This window comes from Macrotis lagotis, chromosome 5 (assembly GCF_037893015.1).
Source record: "Macrotis lagotis isolate mMagLag1 chromosome 5, bilby.v1.9.chrom.fasta, whole genome shotgun sequence".
NCBI classification, from domain to species: Eukaryota; Metazoa; Chordata; class Mammalia; order Peramelemorphia; family Peramelidae; genus Macrotis; species Macrotis lagotis.
In genome coordinates, this window is record NC_133662.1 from 232,930,714 (window position 1) to 232,954,382 (window position 23,669).

A 23,669-nucleotide genomic window follows, 5' to 3' on the forward strand; every position below is an offset into this window, starting at 1 on the left:
CAAATCAGGACTTGATTTAGTTTTTTAATTTAAATTTATTATGCAAAGATAGTTTTCAACATTCTTTTTTTATAAGACTTTGAGTTCTACATTTTTCTCCTTCCCCTCCCCCCTTGACAGTGAGTAATCTGATATAGATGACCATATCCCATATTATTATATTAGTATAGGTTATACATTTATAATCACATCCCATATTATTAGTATAATTTATGCATTTATAATCGCATCCCATATTATAATTAGTATAAGTTATACATTTATAATCATATCCCATATTATTATTAGTATAGGTTATACATTTATAATCATAGCCCATATTATATTATTAGTATAGTTTATACATTTATAGTCATATCCCATATTATTATAGTATAGATTATACATTTATAATCATATCCCATATTATATTATTATTAGTATAGGTTATATATTTATAGTCATATCCCATATTATTATAGTACAGATTATACATTTATAATTATATCCCATATTATATTATTAGCATAGATTATAATCATATCCCATATTATACTATTATTAATATAGGTTATACATTTATAGTCATATTCCATATTAGTAGTAGTATAGGTTATACATTTATAATCATATCCCATATTATTATTATTAGTAGTAGTAGTATAGGTTATACATTTATAGTCATATCCCATATTATTATTAGTATAGGTTATGCATTTATAATCATGTCCCATATTAGTATAGGTTATACATTTATAATCATATCCCATATTATTATATTAGATTATGTTTATAATCATATCCCATATTATTATATTAGATTATATGTTTATAATCATATCCCATATTATTATTAGTATAGGTTATACATTTATAGACATATCCCATATTATTATTAGTAGTAGTATAGGTTATACATTTATAATCATATCCCATATTATATTATTATTAGTGTAGGTTATACATTTATAGTCATATCCCATATTATATTTTTATTGTATAGGTTATACATTTGTAATCATATCTCATATTATTAATTATTATTAGCAATGCATGAGTGGGTGAAAAAACCCATAAAACAAAAAAAAATTTTAAAGGTATAGTATACTTTGGTCTGCATTCAGACTCCATAGTTTTTTCTCTGGATATGGTTGGTATTTTCCATCACATGTCTTTCAGAATTGTCTTTGATTAGTGTGCTGCTTGAGGGGGGCTAAGTCCATCATATTTGATCATTGCACAATGTTGCTATTAATGTTCTCGTGGTTCTGTTCACTTTACTCAGATTCATTCATCTACATCTTTCCAGGCTTTTCTAAAATCTGCTCATTCATGATTTCTTACTGAACAATAGTACTCCAACACATTCATATTCGTTCAACCATTCCCCATTGATGGGTATCCCCTTAATTTCCAATTCTTTGATACTACAAAGAAAACTGCTATAAATATTTCTGTATATGTGGATCCTTTCCTCTTTTTATGATTTCTTTGGGATACACACTGGATCAAAAGGTATGTAGAGTTTTATTTGCCCTTTGGGCATAGCTCCAGATTGCTTTCCAGGATGGCTGGATCAGTTCACAACTAGACCAACAATGCCTTAGTGAAAGGACTTGATTTATTGTTTTGCTGACAGTTTAGATTTAAGAAAGGATAGAGAAAAGTCAATAATGCAATATTAAGTTTAAAAGTATGTTGAGCATACTTTTCCCTCCCTGGAGAGCCAATTGTTAAACATGTACCAATATACCCCTGGAAATAGTTTTACTCACTTTTTAACCCCATATTATTAATAACTTTAGTAAAACTTAAAACTGCACAAAGTCAGAGACACTGTGGTAAGAGAATAGTGAGTAGGACCTGGCCTCAAAGCCAGACTTGGGTTCAAGTACATTCTTTGACACATACTGGCTGTAGGACCCTTGGCAAGTCAACTTTGTAGTAGTATAACTTGTACAGTAGGCACCAGGCTACATTGGTAGACTGGCTCTTCACTGAGGATTTCCTGTACTGATGATGAAAACACAAATCCTGTCTCCATCCCTGGGTGGTATTCTAAAGTCTTTTTTTTTTATACAGATGAGGAAACAGAATAAAAGATAGTGACAATATAGTTCATACAAATTAGAACAACTTTATAAGAGATCCTGTAGGTTCCCAGGTAGCTTAGTATTCAGCTGGAGAAAAGGAGATCTTGAAGTATGCTTCTGTCAACATTAACCTTTCAGGAATTTTTTAAAAGAATATTTTATTGACGTATTTTGCTTTTGACATCACTATCACCAGGTTCTGAGGTACTGTCCAAGGTACTGGAGATGATGTACACATACATTCTCTTGACTCTCCTGGAAACAGGATCCTCTATGTTTTCAGGTGGGGAAACACTATCCCAGGTGCTCTGTATATTTGCCAAAATCCTTGCTGTATTATTATGCAATAATCTGGGATTAACCCTGCCATTTTGCAGATTAGAAAAATGAGACTTATAGAAATTAGGCAACAGATCCAAGGTTACCTAATAAGGTAGGACATGAATCCATGTGCTCTGAATCTTTCCATTATACCACATTGCCTATAGTCTGTTACATTCATATGCCACAACTTGTTGGGCTAGGTGTATAGATTCCGAATATGAAGTAAGGAAGACCTAGGTGCAAATCCAGCCTCAGACTATGGGAATTCACTTATTCATTTTCTTTGTTTTCTCAACTATAAAATGAGGATGACAGTAGTGCCTATCTCAAGGAGTTGTTATGATAGTCAAATGAAATAGTTGCTTAGCATGGTGCCTTGTAGGTGCTTAATAAATGCTTATTATTAATGTTTTAAAAAATTCCTAATTTCCTAATCCATGAACACCTACCTTTTTTTCCCCTACAAAGCGGTATTACTTTGAAAATTTTGACATATATATCATTGACTTCATTGGGGTTATATGCCTAATAGTTGGAAAGTTGGATCAAAAAATATGAATCATTTATTAATGTATTTCTCATAAATTTAATTGATTTCTACAGTAGTTTAAGCTAATTCACAACTCTTGTAATAGCATATCATCACCATGTTATTTTTGTTTCATTTTGTCTGACCTTTCATGACCCCAATTAGAGTTTTCTTGGTAGAGATACTGTAGTGGTTTGACATTTCCTTCTCTAGTTCATTTAACAGATGTGGAAACCGAGATAATTAGGATGAAGGGACTTGCTCAGGATAACACAACTTGGAAGTGTCTGAGGATGGATTTGAATTTAGGAAAGTAAGTCTTCCAGATTACAGACCCAATACTCTATGCACCTAGCTGCTATCATTGGCATACCATTAATTAAGCACCTAGATATTTTTGTTGTAGTTTTCTCCAATTACTGTACTGACACAGGAGATTAATTTACTTCAGGATCTGATGTTGGTCAAATGGCAAAGGGGCCATCTGATGTGGAAGCCTTAGGGGCTTAGCCATTGGGTAGATGTGCCTGGTCTGTAAGAAAAGACACTGCTCATGTCTGTTCCTCAAAGACCTCAGTCTTGCAGAGACCTCCAGAAGTCATCTAGTCCTTTCTGTCTTTGAATCATATTTCCTCTTGGGAATCTAGGCTCTTTTCTTTGCCAGAATCTCAGTTTCCCTATTTGAGACTGTCCCATCCATAGCTTCCACCTCAAAAATGCTTTGTGGTTCTTCAAAACAGGAAAATAGCAAACAAACAACCTTGGGAAATAGAAGGATTTCTATTTCCATTTTCCAGGCAACTCATCTAGAAAAGGTTGGAAACCATTGAGAGGAAAGAGAGAAATGTTTCATCACTGTCTGTGTATCCCCCTGGCTAACATTCTCAATAGTTCTTTTTTTAATAAGAGTCAGGCTATGAATTCCATAAATCTCAGTAGATAGAGCTGATTTTACAACTTGATTTGCTTAAAAGGCACATAATTAAAATAAGTTGTAAAGATGTTAGTGTCATTTGCCAAGATAAATATTTAAAAGGGAACAGCTGCAAGGAATATGTAACATCTCAAATAAGCTCTTTGTTCTCTTCCTTTCTAGGACAGAAATGGCCAGAGTTTTCTTTAGTGAGGGAGGTTTCTGGTGCTTTCCTTTCCTCATTTCACTTGGAGGCAATGAATTGTAGGAACCCTCTGAGGTCAGATTCCATTCTCCATTCCTTTAGACAAGTAGAGAGGTGGCAAAGAGTATGTGGAGAAAGTAATGTATTTGAAGATTTAAATCTCAATTTACTTACTATCTGATGACCTTGCACTAGACCCATTGCCTCTCTGGGGTAGGACAATTCAGATAGGTTAAAGAGAATGAGCATAGGCCTGTAGGTGGGGTGAGCAGAGTTTGGCTGGAGCAGAGGAGTAGAAGTTAAGGATGAAATTGTATGTAGAGGGCAAGATTATTGTAGGGCCACAATGATGATGACGATGATGATGATGATGATGATGATGATTGTCCTTCATTCTCAAAGAAGGCCATAACATCAGGGAGGTGATACCATGAGACAAGGACATGAATTGGATTTGAGTAAAGGGGGGGCTGTGCTAAGTCATCAGCCTCACTTTCTCCTCCAGAGCTACCTGGGTCCAGTGGCCAGATGTGAATTAGGACAACTGAAGATGGCCCTGAATTTGAGGCAATCAGACTGAAATGACTTGCTCAAGATCATACAACTGGTGAGTATCAAGTGTCTGAGGCTGGATTTGAACTCCTGGCCTCCTGACTCCAAGGTTGGTGCTCTAGCCACTGTGCCATCAAGCTGCCCAAGGTAAAAAAACATGTGCTTTTAACTTGAAGGCAACAGGGAGCCATTGAGGATTACTGAACAGAACCCTGCCATTTGCAAAGAATTTTGGGGAGCAGCTGTTCTCCTCTGTGCTCCTAGTAAACTGGAGAGTAATGAAATTTTTGTCATGAAATTGGGGGAAGTAGGTTAGGATTTGAATTTTTCTGCTTTTAGCATCTTCCCTTCCTTCTGTCTCCATCTGATGAAGTCCTGTTTTTCAAAGCCTATACCCTGACACAGTGTATGATGCAAAGCAGGTGTTTTATAGCTGTTTGTTGAATTATTGAATGATATGAGAAATAGTAATGTCACAGAGGGACAAATGGGTATGGCACCTTGTGTGAAGCCTAAACTTCATGGAAACAAAGGATGCAGGACTTTCCTCCATCTCCTAAAACTGCTTCCACATATAAGTTATTCAAAGTATCAGGGTTCTGATGTTGCCATGCTTGTCCTTCATAATATTTTATACTTTGGGTTTCTTTTATTTGTTGTTGTTTTTAATTTTTGCAAGGCAATGGGGTTAAGTGGCTTGCCCAAGGCCACACGGCTAGGTAATTATTAAGTGTCTGAGGCTGGATTTGAACTCAGGTACTCCTGACTCCAGGGCTGGTGCTCTATCCACTGTGACACCTAGCCGCCCAATATTTTATACTTTGTAAGCGCTTAATTAATATTTGTTATTTTGAATCAAATCCAAAACCCACAGAAACACTCTATATTATTGCTTCCCCATTTCCTGATGAGGTCTGAAAGATTACCTATCTTTATCTATATTCCCTAATATTTAATAGCCAATTTCCTTAAGCTTAATTAGAAACTGCTTTTTCATCTCTTCCCTAAATAGATAGCATGTCATCATTGAAAGAAACCTAGTTTGGGAGATGAGCCAGATCTAACTGCTGGCCATCAGCTTGCCTTGGGACCAACTCACTCCACATTCTAGTTCCATTATTTGGCCCTGACTCTTTGGGAGACGTCTGTTTTGAGGGTTAGGAGTAGGAGTTGTCAGGAATTGGAGGAAGATCTTGTGAGACTCTAAGGAAGTGATGTATATGAGTATGGTAAAAAAAAATTAAGAGCAAGACACAAATATAGAAAAAAATTACTATTATTGTTTTAAAAGTATTGGCAGTCTAGCTCTTAATATCCCCTGTGCCCAAGTCCTATACAAGACAATGTGGGATGAGATGACCTTGACCTTGGGCTCTCAAAGGCTATATCATTGGAACACAAATTCTGGCAGTCCTAAGTTGCGAAGGGTTTTCAGTATGTTTGCAGATATGGAAGTCCAGTCTCATTAAATTAGAGAAGCCTAGGTTTATAGGAGGTTGGTCACCAGGTGTCCTGAGCCAGCCCTGGAACAGGCTTGGAATTGGAATGAGATTCAACAATTGTAGGTCATTCCAATACTTAACCAAAAAAATTCCTTAACAGTAGCATGAAAAGGGGCAGCTAGGTGGCATAGTGGATAGAGCACGGGCCCTGGAGTCAGGAGTACCTGGATTCAAATCCGGGCTCAGACACTTGATAATTACCTAGCTGTGTGGGCTTGGGCAAGCCACTTAACCCCATTTGCCTTGCAGAAACCTAAAAAAACAAACAAACAAAAAAAAACCAGTAGCATGAAAGGTACACTCAGAAAGGATATAATATTGGCTCAGTTAGACACAACTCTGCACCACCACTCCAATCTCCATGAAGAGGAGGGTCAGAAAGGTGTGGTGGGTCAGGAGGTTCCTGCTGATAAGGGCATTGACTTTTTTTTTTTTAAATCTAGAGTGACCTGGAAATTTCTTAAGGCTTAAGCCCTAATCCTATGAACCAATTACATCTAGAGAACAGTTTCCTCAGCCTTTGTGGCAAGGATATTAGTGAATATTGCTCCAATACAAGTTATCAAGACCTTTTTAATGGAGTGATTACAGTTAAATTCAACAGACATTTATTGTCTACCATTAAGCACAGACGATTACTTTCCTAAAGGGGCTAACAGTTTAATGAGGGAAGACAGCATATGAAAGAAAGCTGAAAAGTAGAGGGGGGGGGCCCTAAGGGGTACTCAGAATACCATGGGCATGCATGACATTTATGTTATTGATTTTTTGAACCCATGTGTAAGATTTTACATTTAAATTCCATTCTACAATGGATCTGTGATCTCATTAATATACTTATTTCCTTTAGTGATATAATTTTCAATACACCATGCCAACCCATCTTATGTGGCTGTTGTCTATATCCTCCAAATATTCTCCACAAAGGCTTCACCCAATGTACTACTGGCTTCCTCAAAATTATATCGATATATGAGTATGCTAAAGTAGAATATGGGCTATACCAAGCTCTTGCTAAGGGATCGTCTATTCCAAACATATTAATAGGATGACATCCTTTATACCACTTATTTTTCTTAGATTTCATCTTATTAGATATGATTCGTAATTGTATCTATTGAGTTTCTGTCATCCAGTATGTTAACTACCCCTCTTAGCTTGATGTCATCTGGAGATGTAATAAACATACCATCTTTGCTTTTATTCTAATAAACAGTTCTACCCATTCCTCTCCAGGATCTTTGGTTTCCTGAGGTGAGAGGAATCCCTGTTGTACAACAGAGAGGAAACCTGTAGATATACATCTCTCCTTCATTCCCCCTTTCATCAGAATGAGTTTGGACCTTAGGAACATCACAAGAAAAGTGAGGAAGTTATATTTCTTTGTTATGGGAAACTTTTTATTGCTGGGGATGGGGTTGAGAGGGATGTTATCAAACAATAGAATTTTTAAAAAAATTCTAATAAAACATTTTTTAAAAAGTGGGAGGGGAAAATAACACCAGAAAGAATTAGTCATCTTACTAGGAAAAAATTGTCTCAGTTCTTAGAACTTGATAGTTGTTTTCTTTGTGAGTTACATGAGTTGGTTTGGTGACTTTACTACTCCCTTAGGTAAATAAATTTAATGAGTATGCATTAGGCATTCCAAAGGGATTAGTGCTTGGACTTTGTTTCCCTAAGCAAGAACAGTGACAGACAACCAGAAAACTAATCTAATTCTATATTCCTAGTATCAAGATTAAATGAATTCTCCAGAGGTTTTCCTAGTCCTGGAGTCTCAAACTCAAATTTCATATTTGTTCTAACTTTGCTTCCTTTTAATTTATGCAACTTTTCACAGTTTTGTTAATTAGATTGCATATTTATCTGGAGAAAGAGACAATAATATGCCTTGGTAGGTTTTAAGCATCCTGACCTAGTTTGACCACCATGGAACTATCCTGAATAGCTGGATGAACTGCCTTAATCTTTACAAGATCTCTACCTAGTGATTTCTTCTCTTCACACATGGTGCTCATTCAAATAAACTCAGCTTGTGGTTGAAGGTCTTTGAATTAGTTCATATTCACTGGATGCAAGTTTAAAGCCCATGTCTTTTACTTTATTCTATTCAAAATTATCACCCAATTCAAATCCTAGTGGCTGTTTTCTATTTATTTCCATAAAATATTCTTCCTTCTTTGTCAATGAATTTAGTTCCTGGTTCAGTCTTTCTTTTCATCTGAACTCTTGCCTTTATGGTGGGGATTTCAATATTTGTGATACTGTTCTGTAACCTCCCAGTTCCTCTAACTATTCACTTTTCATGACCTACACCTCAGCTATTTAAAGAAATGGCCAAATTCTTGATTTTGTCATCACTCCTAAGTATTTACTTCCATGATCAAGAACTCTTGAAATTCCTCCAAAGGACTATAATAAGTTTTATCATTTCATCATCTCCCTATGCCTTGCTTCTCCTAAACCTATTCTTCATCCTCACTATGACCTCCCTGTTCTTGCTACATTCAGCTGCCAAAGCAATTTTCCTTAAGCTTGAATCTGTCTTTGTCCCTCAATAAATTCTAGTGATCCCCTATTACCTCTAGGATCAAGCATAGATTCCTCTGTTTGGCATCTAAATCTTCCCATCACCCTGGCCTTCTCCTATCTCTCCAGTACTTTCCAGGTGACTCTCCTTTCACACTATAGTACAACCATAGTGACCTATTGCTTTCTTCACACACAGTGTTTTCTCTCCCAATTTCATGATAGGGTTTTGACTGTCTCCCCTACCTGGAATGCTCCTTGGGTCAAATTTCACCTTCCTTAGGAAAGCTGTAGGATGTTTTTCCCAGTTTCCTCTGCTTCTTAAGTCTTTCTCGCCAAGGTTACCCTTTGTGTACTCTATGTATCTCTTGCATATATATGTATGCAATTATATTTCCATGACAGAATGTGAGCTTTTTTTAATTTTTTAATTTTTTAGTTTTTGCAAGGCAATGGGGCTAAGTGGCTTGCCCAAGGCCACACAGCTAGGTAATTATTAAGTGTCCGAGGCTGAATTTGAACTCAGGTACTCCTGACTCCAGGGCTGGTGCTCTATCCACTGTACCACCTAGCTGACCCCTGTGAGCTCTTTTAGAGCAGAAACTGTTTCATTTTTGAAACTCTTCTTAGTGCTTCACTGGGTTCTTATAAATAGTAGGTACTTAATGTTGATTGATGTGCTTCAATAGTTAGTAAGTTCCACATTATTAGAGGTCTTTGAGCAGAGCCTGTATCACCACTGCACAGAGATGCCATATGGGGCGCTGTGCAGGTATGGGTTGGACGAGATAGAACATTGGTGTCAAACTCAAAAACAGTGGCCATTAAACCATACATATAGACTCCTACAGGCTGCATGCTGACTCAGAAAGTTTCATGTTATTTATTTTCTATTGTACTTTTGTTTATTTTGCTAAATATCCCCCAATTACATTTTAGTGTCTCTCTCTTTTTTTTTTTTTTAAGTTTTTGCAAGACAAATGGAAGGTTAAGTGGCTTGCCCAAGGCCACACAGCTAGGTAATTATTAAGTGTCTGAGACCGGATTTGAACCCAGGTACTCCTGACTCCAGGGCCGGTGCTTTATCCATTCCACCACCTAGCTGCCCCCCCCCATTACATTTTAATCTGGTTTAGGCTGCACTCAGGAGTCTTATGGACTGCAGGTTTCATACTTTTAGACAATATGATTCAGGAGACTTACTGAAATGCTAATATTTTATAAACCAATGTTGTTTACCATTTGAGGATGCTGCAGATCAATATTTCTTTTAATAAAGGAATTGTGATAAATCCAGTGGGGAGGGGTTTTCATTATATTATTCCCTAGTTTGGTCCTTACTTCCAATGTAGCTTAATGGTGAAGTTCTCTTCAAAATAAGAGAATGATATTTAGAAGAAATGCCAGGTTCCAAAGTAACTTGTCAGAAGGTAGGAAGAATTTGTTTTGGGGGTCTTCCTCCCCTTCCTTTCCTCTTTTCCTTCCTTCTTTCCTCCTTCCTTCCCTCTCTTCCCTCCTTTCTTTTTCTTTCCTTTCTTGGTTTCTCCCAAAGACCTGACTTAGGCTTCAACATCTAAGCCTGGTGCAGAAGTGGTAGGGACCCTCCCAAAGTGGGATCCAAGACAGATGCATCTGTACTATTCTTTCTACTGATATCCTTCTCTCTATATGACACAAGGCTTTGTAATAGGAAATAAAAGGGATTTGACATCTCTAATATCTAATTTCTTAGGAGAGGACTTACACGGTTTCAGATCGTAGCTAGTCACCTCTATCATAGAATGCCAACAGCTTCTTGTCCCATCCTATGGAAGAAGAGAATTAGTTTTGGCTCTGATTAGGTAGAATAATATTATAAGACTTAAATTGAGGTTCTTTACCTTTTTTTGTGTCATGGGCTCATCCTTTGGCAGTCTGGCACAGTCTATGGATCCTTTATCAGAATGATATTTTTAAATGTATAAAATAAAAGCCATAGATTATAAAATCAATTATACTAAAATACTTTTATCAGAAAATTAAAAAAAAAACAAAACAAGATCGTGGAATCCAGGTTAAGAACATTTGACTTCAGTGTATGGCTGTGCCCTAACCTCTTTCCTCATCTGTATTCTCCCTTTGCATCCTTATGTAATTTCTGATCTTTGGACCAGTATTTTGGTTTGTTATAAATGTCCTAATAAGCCTTTTTAAAGGAGATCTCCTATATCCTTTGATAGAATGTATTTTATCTTATAGTTACAGGGGTGAAGAGCATATATAGCATCTTGTCTTCCAGCTTCCAGTCTCTATCCTTTCTAATGCATTATGTTTAGTCCTGTAAGATCATTAAAAACATTTTTATTCTGAACTTACCAAATAAAATGTATATTTTCACATACAAAGCAGGACAGAAAAAGGATTGCAAATGAAACTGCAAATCTCTTATGCTCAGTATTTTTCCTTTTAAATATATATAATAAATTTAAAATGTGACTCTCAAAGTTGTTTGTTCTTTTTATCTTCTGAACATTTAAAATACTTCAGCGGCAGCCTCATTAGTACTTCCTTTTCACATCTCTCTCTTCATTTGAAAATAAAAGAAAAATAAAAGCCAAACTTTTCTAACAAATATGCATAATCAAGCAAAACAAGTTTGTCATTATCATTCCACCTAATCAGTGGTAAAAGAGAGACAAATTCTCTTCTTCCAAAGGTTGGGACAACAGGTTATTGCTGTTCTATGACAGAGGTGACTAACTAAAGCCTGAAACTCTGTATAAGTCCTCTCTTAAGAAATTAAGACAGGCATTAGATATATCAAGACCCAAAATATCTGTCTCATTCTATAGCTTGAGTCTATCACCTTTCTTTAGGTCTCTGGAATCATGGTTGATCATGGCATTGATAAGTGTTCTTAAAGACGTTCACAGTTGTTTGTCTTTGTAATATTGTTGTCATATTAAAAATTACTCTCCTGCCTTTTGCTCACTGAGGTCAATTTTTCAAAAACGTTGTTCTTATTGCATCAACTCCATAAAACATAAGAAAACAACAACCTACAAGTACAATACAAAAACAAAACGACCCACCTACCCTTTGCTTGCAGGTCAAAATACAACTTTGTAAGTTTGATATTAAAGTTTTTCCATGATCTGTTGCCTGCCTGCCTTCCCAGTTGATCTCACCCTATTTTTTTTTTAGGGTTTTTTCAAGGCAATGGGGTTAAGTGACTTGCCCAAGGTAACATAGCTAGGTAATTAGTAAGTGTCTGAGGGTGGATCAGAACTCAGGTCCTCCTGACTCCAGGGCTGGTGCTCTATTCACTGCTCCACCTAGCTGCCTGCCCCCTCACCCTATCTTCTGACATAAATCTTTCAATCAGACTAATTATATTAATTTCAACCAAATTATTATTCTTGAGTGTGTTTAATCTCTTAATTTTTCTTGATTATTCCCTCTCTCCTCCCCACTTATCCAGATTTTATCAATTTTTTAAGCTCCAATTTAGATTCAATTTCCATTAAGTTTTACTTGACTACTCCAGCCTGGTCTTCTCATTTCTTTAATCCAATGGGAGAATTTCTTTCTTTTGAAATTAACACATTATTTATGTGATTATCATAATCAATCATATAATTATCATATTCTACCTTTGTGACATCTCTTATATTGTTTAATTTCCCATGTTTTTTTTCCCCCAACTCGATTGTTAGGACACTAAGATTGTCCTATTAAATCTTTTTTTTAAAACATTTTGTTTTCCAATTATATACAATAGTAAATTATACCCATCATTTTTTTTTCAAGTCTCTGAATTCTACAATTTTTCCCCCTCCTCCTCCCCACAGGCTGTCTGACAGTCTCTACATTGTTTCCATGCCATACAGTGATGTAAATTGAATGTTATAAGTATAAACATAAGAATAAACATAAACCCCCTTCCCCCAAGAAGATGGGAAACCTGAAGAATAGAGAGAAAAAAAAATGTACTTCAGTCTGTGTTCACATTCCAATGTCTCTCTCTCTCTGGGGTGAGTTCCTTTCTTTATCATAAGTCCACCAGAGAAGTTGCTTCTATATTTTCCCCACAGTTGCTATCACTAGCTGTACCTCCACTCTATTCCTCCCCACTCTCATTTATTCTATTCTTTCCTTTCATCCTGGCCCTGTCCAAAAGCGTGTTGTATCTGAGTACCCTCTTCCTTGATTTTTCCTCTCTTCTGTCACCTATTCCCCCCTTCCCCTCATCCTGTCCCTTTCTTCCCATCCTTCTCTAGGGCAAGACAGATTTCCTCCCTGAGCCATTTCTGATGAGAATGAAGGCTCACTCATTCCCCCTTGCCTTCCCCCCTCCCCTCCATTGAAAAAGCTTTTTTTTACTCTTATTTGAAATCTCTCAGCTTCTTCTTCATCTCCTTTTCCTTCCTTCCAGTACTTTCCCCCATTGCCCATTGATTCCATCCCTTTACCACATCATACCATTATATTCCACTCCTTCCTATATCCTATCTATATATGCTCCTTCTAACTGCTCTTATAAATGAGAAAGTTCATATGAGTTATCAATATCTTCTTCCCATGCAGGAATACAAACAGTTCAGCATCATCAAGTTCCTCATAGTTAGCCCTCTCTTCCACCCCCTCTGTGGTTCACCAGAGTCCTGTACTTGTAGATCAAACTTTTTGTTCAGCTCTGGTCATCTCATTAGGAAAGTTTGAAAGTTTCCTGTTTCATTGAAAATCCATCTTTTCCCCTGAAAGAGGATGCTCAGTTTTGCTGGGTAATTGATTCTCGGTTGTAAACCAAGATCTTTTGCCTTCTGGAATATCATATTCCAATCCCTATGAGCCCTTAATGTAGATGCTGCCAGATCTTGTGTAATCCTGACTATGGAGCCTCGGTAGTTGAGTTGTCTGTTTCTGGCAGCTTTTAGAATTTTCTCTTTGATTTGGGAGTTTTGGAATTTGACTATAATATTCCTTGGAAGTTTTTCTTTTGGGATCCCTTTCAGGGGGTGACCGGTGAATTCTCTCAATTTCTATTTTACCCTCACCTTCTAGGATCTCAGGGCAATTTTGCTGTATTATTTCTTGAAAAATAAAGTTTAGGCTCTTTTCCTGGTTGTGGCTTTCAGATAGTCCAATAATTTTCAAATTATTTCTTCTGGATCTGTTTTCAAGGTCAGTTGTTTTTCCAATGAGATATTTCACATTTTCTTCTAATTTTTGGCTTTTTTGGAAGAGTTTTATTTCTTCCTGATTTCTTGCAAAGTCATCAGCTTCCTTTACTTTCATTTTGCCTTTGAAGGAGTTATTTTTTTCAGAGAGCTTTTTCATCTCCTTTTCCAGCTGGCCAATTCTTCTTTTTAAGGCATTCTTCTCCTCATTTGCATTTTGTTTTGCTTTTTCCATTAGGCCTAAACTGGTTTTAACATATTATTTTCTTCAGTATTTTTTTGTATTTCTTTCACCAAGCTTTTGATTTGGTTTTCATGATTTTTTTGCATTGCTCTCATTTCTCCTCCCAATTTTTCCTCCACCTCCCTTAATTGCTTTTCAAAGTCTTTTTTGAGCTCATCTGTGCCCATCTGTGTGTCTTGGAGGTTTTGGATACAGAAGCTGATTTTGTCATCATCAGAGTATCTGTTTTGACCTTCCATAGGACTGAAGTAATTCTCTATGGTCAGATCCTTCTTTTTCTGTTGTTTACTCATTTCCTCAGCCCAAGGCTAATTTACAGCATTTCCAAGGCTTTGGGTTTTTTTTTTTTGGAGGGGGACAGCCCACTGGGACCTTTATTTCTCCAAGATCTTAAGGGCTCTTTCCTGTGCTTTGATATGTAGATGACAACAGCATTGCCCTCTGCCCTGGGGCTATAAGGCTGGATCCAGCTATCTTAGTAAGGAAGCCTAAACTGCATCCTGCCCCAGGGAGAGCAGAGAGATCTCTGCAGACTTCCCTACCCTTCTCTGGGGGTGCAGGATGCTTTCTCCTGATTCTCGCTGCAGGTTCTGTGGTTGGTGCTTCTTACTCCACACTCACCCAGGTGCAGCAGAGTTCTCTTCTCTTCCCTTCAAGCTGTTGCTGGTGATCTCTGGGCTGGGCTGTGCAGTGGCTTTTTTTCCCACCCCAGGTCCTGGTGAAGCACACCTTCCCTGTGGAGGTTCCAAGTTATCTTGGACTGGGAAAATGTATCAGTCTTTCTGTGGGTTCTGCCCCTCTAAATTTTGGCTAGAGCCCTCATTTGTTTGTTTTTTGGGGGGGTTTGGGGGCTCAGAGTTGTCAGGAATGCTGCCTTCACGCTGCCATCTTGGCTCCGCCCCTCTATTAAATCTTGATATGTCTCAGAGAACTTAGCATAGTGCCTTGAAAAATCACAGATATTCAATAATGATTTGTTAATTACTTACTCTATGACCTGGATCCATTAATCACCTGTTTTTTATCTTCATTTTCTCTCTCACCACTGGCTGCTGCTTTTCTGACTCTAAGACATCTTAAAAACAATATTCTAGGACCTGAGTTCAAATCCAACCTCAGACACTTAATAATTGCCTAGCTGTGTGACCTTAGGCAAGTCACTTAACCCCATTGTCTTAAATAAATAAAAAAAATAAATTAGAAAAACATTCCTAGGTCCCTGTTAACCCCTTTAAGATACAGAGGATATGATGGTCAGACTTCTGGATAGAAGTTCTTATACACTGCTTTCACCTTCGTTTGATCATTCACTTGTTAACTTCCTACTCACAATCTTGAACAGATTACCTTCTCTAGTTTTTGTTGTTCTGAACTTTGGGAACACCAACAAATATTCCAAATACAAAAAACAAAGAAGTTAATATATGAAGGCAGGAAGTGAGCCAAGAAAGTAGAGTAGTTGGAAGTATAGCTGAGCTCCCTTTTACAATCCCTTCACAAAAATCTAGAAAACATAACATAGAGCCCTGCTTAGTAAATTCAAGGGAAAAATATCACAATTTTTTTCAACCCTTGTAAGCAGAGACAGGCAGGGAAATGCAGATATTGGGGATTGAGGTCTAGCCATGAACAATCATGAGTCACATTCTAGCACAGGGACTGCAAGAGGCTGGGGCTAAGCACCAGGGTCCAACCTAGGTCAACCGAAAGGGATGTGCAGAATGCCAGCAAAGGCTGCCACTAGCAAGTCTGTTACTTACTGCCCAGTTCCTGTCACAGATACAGTGGGTAACTAAGGAGGGGACGTGCCTCTAAGGGTGGCAATCTTGGGCAAGGAGCAGTTGTGGGCCCCAGGTTTTGTATTGAGCAGGGAGCAAGTACAGAGGCAAATAGCAGTTCTGTGGTTGAGAAATTAGAGCTGGCTCTTAGTTTCAGTCCCTGGCCCAGTCTGAAGTTTGCAAAGAAATAAGCTAAATGAGCCTGAAATTTGAGAATAGGAAGCCAAACTTTCTCATTAGAGAATAGGCTCCCAAGGACTGAACCCAGTTTGAACATCATTTCTGAGTCCAGAGCAGAGAGACCCCATTATGGAGAATGACTTGGTATAATGCTCTAGCCCCTGAAATTCCTTGGCAGGAGTCCTAGACTAAAGGGGAACCTGTCTGAATCTGCCGATATTTCCACCTTGTGGTGAGGTTAAAAAATAATTCACATTCAATTGAAAAATTTTAAATTTAAAAAATTACTAATGTGATTATAAACAAGTCCATAAACAAATACTCAGGGGTGAGGGTCATCAAAGAAATTCATTGCAATCCCACTCCAAGCAAAAGTCAACCTGAAATGAATTTTACTAAAGTTTTAGCTTTTCAAAAACTAAAGTTTTCAGCTTGAGGAACTGTCAAAAATGTTTTAGTTGTCTTAAATGTGGAAAATTGCATTGCTTGTAAAATAGCATTGCCACACAATTCAGTTTTAAGAAGAAGGTAGAGCCAAGGTGGGGCAGCTAGTATAGAACACTAGATAGTGCTCAGAGAGTGGAGAGAGCACTGAACCTGTAGTCAGGAGGATTTATCTTGAGTTCAAATCTGACCTCAGTCATTGAGTTTGTGACCCTGGGAAAGTCAGTTTGCCTCAGTTCCTAAACTGTAAAATGAACTGGAGAAGGAAATGGAAAACCACTCTAATACCCCTCAAAAAGTAAAACCCAAATGAGGTCATGAAGTGTCAGATATGATGAAAAAGTGAACAACAACAAAGAGCCAAGGTGGCAGAGGAACTGGAAGAAGTATAACCAGTCCCTCCCCTCCCCCACTGACAATTCCTCCAGACAGATCTAGAAAATGCACCAGGCCAAATCCTGATTGGAAAATCCAAGAAAAAAATCAGGGTTATTTTTCCACAACAGGTACACATTAGAAGGCAGCCAGAGAAGTCTGCAGACCCTGGTGGTCAGATCTGACCAGGAACCATACTGAGCACTCCAAGGCAAGGAGAGGCTGTATGCATCAGGGCAAGAAGAGATCCCGTATCTAGCACAGAAAGGTCTAAATTTGACCAGAGTTCAGAAGGGGGTGCAAACTAAAAGCTCTGTTACTTATCATCTAGTTTCAACCCAAGATGAAAATGGAAGGAAAGTTGGTTGTGATTTTTTTATACTCAAGAAGATACACTCAATGTAGCCTCTGAAGCTGAGATGCATCAAAGTATGGATCATTTCTTAGTTGCTGATGTGTGAATTTTGGTCTGACAACTAAATACCAAGAAAACAGAGGTTCTCCACCAGCCAATAGCCAACCATGGACATGTGGAGCCACTGGTTACAGCAAATGAAGAAGTTTTGAATACTGTGGATAAGTTCACTTCCCTTGGCAGTCTACTTTCCAGGGGTGTACAGGCTGACATACACATTGTCAGAGTTGGCTCAGTGTTTGGGAGGCTCTGAAGGAAAGTGTGGGATAGAAGAGTATTATACTGACTACCTAACTGAAGGTCTGCAGAACTGCTGTGCTGACCTTGTATTTACCTGTGAATCTTGGACAATCTACCAGAGCCAAGCCAAGAATCACTTCCATTTGACTTGTCTTAGGAAGATTCTGAAGCTCAACTGGCAAGATAGGGTAACCAGGCTGAGGTCCTTTCTCGAGCTAAACTGTCAAGCATTCACTCTACTGCAGAGAGAGCAACACTGATGGGCTGGCCATGTTAGAGTAACACGGAATGTTTGCCCAAGAGACTATTTTGTGGAGAACTCACACAAGTGCTCACATGAAGGGCAGAAGACACTCTCAAGATCTCTCTGTGCACTCGGGGAAACACTGGCATGGGATTGCCCAGCATAACTTGCCCTCATGGTAGAGGGTGCTGTGCTCCATGAGCAAAGCAGAATGGAGGATGGCATTGAACAGACATGAGCACCCTAATTTATAGACACCTCCACTCCAGATGTTCATGTGGACCATTTGTGTCCAACCTGGAGTAGCGCCTTCAGACCTCGTATTGGTTTGATCAACCATAGTTGGAAACAGTAATCCTTGACCCTGACCTAGTGATGTCATTTTCCTTCAAGAACAAAAGATACCAACCAACCAACCAATGAAGCTGAACCCGAATCCTTGTCCTACTGCATATCTTACTTTGCCAAACATGTCTTGGCTACTCATGCCATCTGCTTCCTCCTCTCCCATTCATTCAGGACTGAACAGAGCTGGAGAAAATCACTGTGCTGACTGGATATGCTGTCAATGAGTTACATACATTCAACTGGGCTCTCTTGGTAGGAAAGCATTCTATTCTTCCTCTATTCAATGTTATAGCATTTCCTTAGCAGCTATTTAAAACCTTTTTCTTGCTCCTCAGGTACCTTCTTTTTCCAATCTTGGCAGGTTGACTTATTCATAATTTTATTGAAAAAATTCCTTTCTTCCCTCTTCATCTCCTATACTTCAGTTTCACGTACTAGCTCTCCTTTGACTAATTTCAGAAGGGGTCACTTCAGGCCAAAGCAAATCTCTTTACATATACCTTTGATCCCATTCCCTTCCTTCTTTTTCCACAGACTGTCATTTCCAGTTTGTCCCCTGGCTTATTCTCTGCTTCCTGTATCTATGTCTCCTAATTCCTAAAAACAAAACCTCTCACTTGATCTGTCCTTTCTATTATCCATTTCCTTTTCCTCCTTGCCAGTTAAATTTCAGAAATTGGACTCAAGAACCATTTCCTCTCCTTTCACTTCCAAACCCTCTAAGATTTGGCTTCTGACCTCATCCTAAACAGAATTTACCTTTCCAATTTTACCAATGATCTCTTAATTGCAAAATCTCATGACTTTCTCAGTACTCATCTTTCTATACCTTTACAACTTCTGTTGATCACTTTCTTCTGAATGCTGAATACTCAAGTTTTTGTCATTGGTCTCTTGAATCTCCTCCACTTATCTGTCCTACTGCTCCTTCTTAGCCTCCTTTGTGGATTCTTCATTTGTCATGCCTGCAAATTGCTGGTGTTCCTCAGAGGGTTGTCATAAGGTCTCTTCTCTCTATATCTCGGGATTTCCTTGGGTTCCAGTGTTACCTTGTCAATTAAATAATACACATTCAGCATCTATGATGTTTCAGGCCTGGCCCCAAGGACTGGGATTAACAAAAGTGGCAAAAACAAAACAGTCCTTGCCCTCAAGATTCTTACAATCTAATTGGAGAGACAAGAAAAGATATATAAACAAATTATATACATGACAAATAGGAAAATATCAAAAGGGAAGGAATTATTAAATGTTGGGAAAAGATTCCTGTGGTTGGGATTTTAGTTGGGACTTAGAGGAAATCAATGAATGGAAATGAGGGAATGCATTTCAGGACTGGGAGAGAGCCAAACAGATTTTGTATTTGTTCTCTGAGGTGAGAGGAATCCACTGGAGTTTTTTAAAAAGGGGTGATGTATTTAGATTTGAACTTTAGGAAAATCACTTTGATGTGAAAAGGAAGAGGTTTGAGGCCAGCAGACTAACAGTAGGTTATTACCATAGTCCAGATATGAAGTGGTAGGATAGATGGAGTCAGAGAGAGACAGTGAGAAATAGAGATGGTGAAGAATCTAGGATGATGTTCAGGTTGTGAGCCTGAGGGACTGGGAAGATATTTCCCTCGACAGTCATAGGGAAAGTAGGAGAGATGCTCAGGGTAAAGAATTTGGGGGAAAAGATAATTTTTGTTTAGCACACGTCATCTGGTTAAAGATGTTTAAAAGGTGGCTGAGATGAGATGGGAGGTCAGCAGAGATTGAGGCAAAGGAGAATCATCAGCAGGGATGGTAATTATATTCTTGGGAGCTAATAACCTCATCAAGTGAAGCAGTAGAGATGTTTGTCCTTCTGTTAGAAGACTATGACATCAGGAGGTGATGTCATGACAAGCACATGAATTGGATGTGAGTAAGGGGGTGCTGTGCTAGGTCACCAGTCTCACTTTCTCCTTGGAGCCATCTGGATCCAGTGGTCAGGTATTTATCAGGATGACTGGAGATGTGAGGCAGTCAGGGTTAAATGACTAGCCCAGGGTCACACAGCTACTAAGTGTCAAGTGTCTTGAGGCCGGATTTCAACTCAGATCCTCCTGACTCCAGGGCTGTAGCATTGTACTACTTAGCTGGCCCCCCTCAATGACTTTGCAATGTCTGTCTCAGATGCCTAAACTACTGAAAACTTCTTTCTACCTCATAGAAGCTGTCTTCTTTTCAGATACACTCAAGAAGCACCTTTTATATGAAATCTTTTCCAAACTATTTCTCACTCCCAAATGCTAGTAGCCCTTCCTTAGTTACTTTGCACTTAGGGAAGCTAGGTGGAACAGTGGATATCAAGAGGACCCGAGTTCAAATGTGCCCTCAGACCTTTGATACTTACCCCGACTGCCTTGCATTCAGAGATATCTCCAGTCGTCCTGACGCATAGCTAGGCACTGGACCCAGCTGGCTCTGGAGGAGAAAGTGAGGTTGGTGACTTAGCTCAAATCCAACTCACCTACATGTTGTGGCATCACCTCCCTGATGTCACGGTCTTCTTTGAGAATGAAAGACAACAACTTTGCATTTATGTATTTATCTTCTGCCACATACAAGTGTCTTTATGTATGTGCATCACACACTTGGATCCCTATTAGAATGTAAGCTAAGAATAAGAATTGTTTCATTCTTTGTATCTCTAATAGCAGCAGTGTCTGGAAGACACAGGTGCTCAATAAATGTTAGTGTCTGTTGCCTCCTGACCTTCTTTTCCCTTCCCATTGCCTGGGCATTGTCCAGGGCTCCATCCTTCCTTTTCCTTTCCCTGTTTCATTAAGCTCTGTGAAGGTGGGGAGCTAAGTTTCTGGCTAAGACGGTTAGGGGGGCAATATTTGGTCAGCTTCTCCATCTGCTTCCAACTCTTTCTCGGGCCTCAGATTTTCAGTGACCTTATCCACTGGTTTGGAATCACCTTAAAGGGAGAGGGAGATCTGGAATGAAGGGGTTGGTGTCGGCTTATTATCCACTGGTTTGGAATCACCTTAAAGGGAGAGGGAGATCTGGAATGAAGGGGTTGGTGTCGGCTTGAGAGAGGAGTCACCAAGGGCGATTTTCTTTACCTGTCCTTAGCTATACCTATTTATAAGCCCAGAGCTTCTCATCCAGAAATTACCTGCTTGGTTACAGAGATGGAGAGCTTTCACATATGGGGTTGGAGGGTGGGTGGAAACCCTTCCACAATCCAAGCACATTCATTTAAACATTGTAAAATCCCAACTTATTACAGAGGGAATATATTTGGTCAAAGAGCAACAACAGCCTCATGCCATTGAAAAAAAATATTTTATTCCTTGCCAGGCCCCATCCTCTTTATTCGCTTCTAGTTCTCCTAGTATAAGTGTCCACTGCTTAAAAACAGGCCAGTTCCGTCTTCCGACTCAAACAAACTTAATTCTTTAGACTTCAAGTGTTTGGTGTTGCTGCCCATATGGACCACGTCCGCCTTCTGGTCACCCTGCAAACGTTTATGGTGGTGGAGTCCCGGCTGAGGAGAATGTGGCGTCACCACGGAGAGCTGAGTCTTAGCATTAAAGGGCCCACGCCAGCCTTGGCAGAGCGGGTCACGCGATGGCACCTCGGCCCCCAGGGCTGCGCCGAGGGCGGTGGCTAGTCCGGCCTGTGCGGCCCTCAGAGCAGCGCGCCCTTGACCCTCCAGTCCTGGCTCAGCAGCTCCTGCAGCTCGCCCTCGTCCTCGCTGCCGGCCGGGCTGGGCTGGCCCTCGGCGGGGGGCTCGGGCGGCGCCCGGCCTGGCCCTCGGCGGCTCCGGAGGCCCTCGCGCCGGTCGCGCAGCGTCTCCACGCGGCGGTAGCACTCGATCTGCTCGTACAGCTCCCCGATCTGCCGGTCCAGCCGCCCCTTCTCGTCCTCCTTGGCCACGATGGCCTCCGAGACGGTGCTCACCTGCCGCATGGCCTTCTGGAACTCGTCCCACTCCTTGTCCATCTGGTCCTTGGGCGCGTCCACCTTGCGCACGCGGGCGTCCACCTCGGGGTCGTCGAAGAAGCCCTCGGGCAGCGCCTCGGCCGAGTTCTCCCGCCGCTCCACCACCTTCTCCTGCACCTCGGCCTTCTGGATGGAGCCCGAGTGGAAGACGGCGGGCGCCGGCGGGGCGTCGTGGTCGAAGAAGTCGGGGGGCAGGCCGGGGGGCGGGCCGGGGGGCGCCGCCTGCTGCTCCTGCTGCTCCTGCTCGTCGTCCTCGTCGTCGTCCTCGTAGTCGGGGAGCAGCGTGCGCGCCGGGGCCTTCGGCGGGGGCTCCTCCACGGCGGGCGGCGCGGGGCCGTCGGCTCGCGCCCTCTTCAGGTCGGGCGGCGGCGCGGGGCCCGGCGGCGCGGGGCCCGGCGCCGGCTCCCGGGGCCCCTTGAGCAGCGCCACCTTCTCCTTGTGCGGCTTGCCCAGGGCGTGGGCCGGCCACAGCAGCTCGCTCTTGACGGGGACGCCGCACAGCGCGCAGCTCAGCTGCCCCAGGCGGTTGTACTTGGCGAAGGGCGACTCCACCCGCTTCCGGCCGGCGCTCAGCCGCTGCTTCTCGGACTTCATCAGGCGCCGCAGCTCGTCCTGCTTCACCGTCCGCTTGCCGGACGACGCCATCTCGGCGGCCCGAGGCGGCGCTTCCGCCCCTCGGCTCTCCTTCCACAACATCCGCCGCGTCACTTCCGGCCGGCGCGCGTCACTTCCGGCCGGCGCGCTTCACTTCCGGCACGCCGCTCCCGGATTGGCCGGCGGCCGACCAATGACAGGAGGGGCTCGGTGGCGCTGGTCTCCCTTGGCCGCTTCCTGCCTCCCCGGCCTCGGTCTCTAGAGGAGCGCGGGGATGGCGGCCGTGAAGGCGCTCAACCCCAGGGCCGAGGTGGCGCGAGCCCAGGCCGCGCTGGCCGTTAACATCTGCGCGGCCCGGGGGCTGCAGGACGTGCTGCGCTCCAACCTGGGGCCCAAGGGCACCATGAAGATGTGAGCCGAGGGGGAGGGGCGGGCCGGAGGCCGTTTAGAACGGGGGCGTGGCCACGCGCAAGCAGCCCCTCCCCCAGCAGTGGGGGCGCGGGCTCTGAGTCCGAGAAACTGGGGGGCAGCCGGGTGGTGCCGTGCAGAGGCCTCGGGGGCAGGAATGGGGCCGGGCATCCCGACCCAGGTGGCTCTGGAGGGGAGAGTGAGGCTGGGGTCCCGCCGCAGACCCCCCGCTCAGATCCAGCTCATGCGCTTGTCACGGCATTCCTGATGCCACGGCCTTCTTGGAGAAGGAAGGACAAACGTGAGCATGGGGTTTATCCTCATCTGGAAACAAGGGGGCTCACGAGAAAGCCTCCAAAATCCTTTGCCCTATGGGGAAGGAAAGGAATAAGGATTCTTAAAGCACCTTCTACGGGTCCAACTCATTACAAATATCTTATTTGAGCCTTACAACAATAGGTGGTGGTATTATACCTATTTTACAACTAAATTAGCCAAGCTAGGGGCTGACTAGAGAGCAAAGTAAATAGAACCCTGGGCTTGAATCCAGAAAGACTCATTTTTGTGAATTCAAATTTGTCCTCCCTCCCTCATGGTAGTTTTGTCCCCATGGACAAAGTCAACCTAATCC

At 41.2% G+C, this 23,669-nt stretch overlaps 2 protein-coding genes across 5 annotated transcripts in view; one reads left to right on the top strand and one right to left on the bottom strand.

Annotated features, from left to right (window-relative positions):
• CCT6B (chaperonin containing TCP1 subunit 6B) overlaps positions 1–23,669 on the top strand; it is a 71,913-nt gene that overhangs the window by 1,040 nt on the left and 47,204 nt on the right. Inside the window, exon 2 of one of the 4 annotated variants that reach the window (XM_074188934.1) lies at positions 7,334–7,461. The exons of 1 other annotated variant lie outside the window; for it this stretch is intronic. Coding sequence is in view for 1 of the 3 variants with exons in the window: in XM_074188933.1 (XP_074045034.1) it covers positions 22,905–23,041 (137 nt within the window). In the remaining 2 variants the exon portion in view is untranslated. Of the gene's footprint in view, positions 1–7,333; positions 7,462–22,805; positions 23,042–23,149; positions 23,340–23,669 lie in introns of those variants that run through there. 2 more of the 4 variants (XM_074188933.1, XM_074188935.1) reach the window with 2 other exon arrangements.
• ZNF830 (zinc finger protein 830) lies at positions 21,642–22,765 on the bottom strand. Its single transcript, XM_074188950.1, has one exon. It carries the CDS (start codon positions 22,730–22,732, stop codon positions 21,722–21,724), a length of 1,011 nt encoding a protein of 336 aa, XP_074045051.1. The 5' UTR covers positions 22,733–22,765; the 3' UTR covers positions 21,642–21,721.

Bases quoted from the DNA above. Each gene is read 5' to 3' on its own strand.
- ZNF830 (XM_074188950.1), bottom strand. From the start codon at position 22,732: ATGTTGTGGAAGGAGAGCCGAGGGGCGGAAGCGCCGCCTCGGGCCGCC.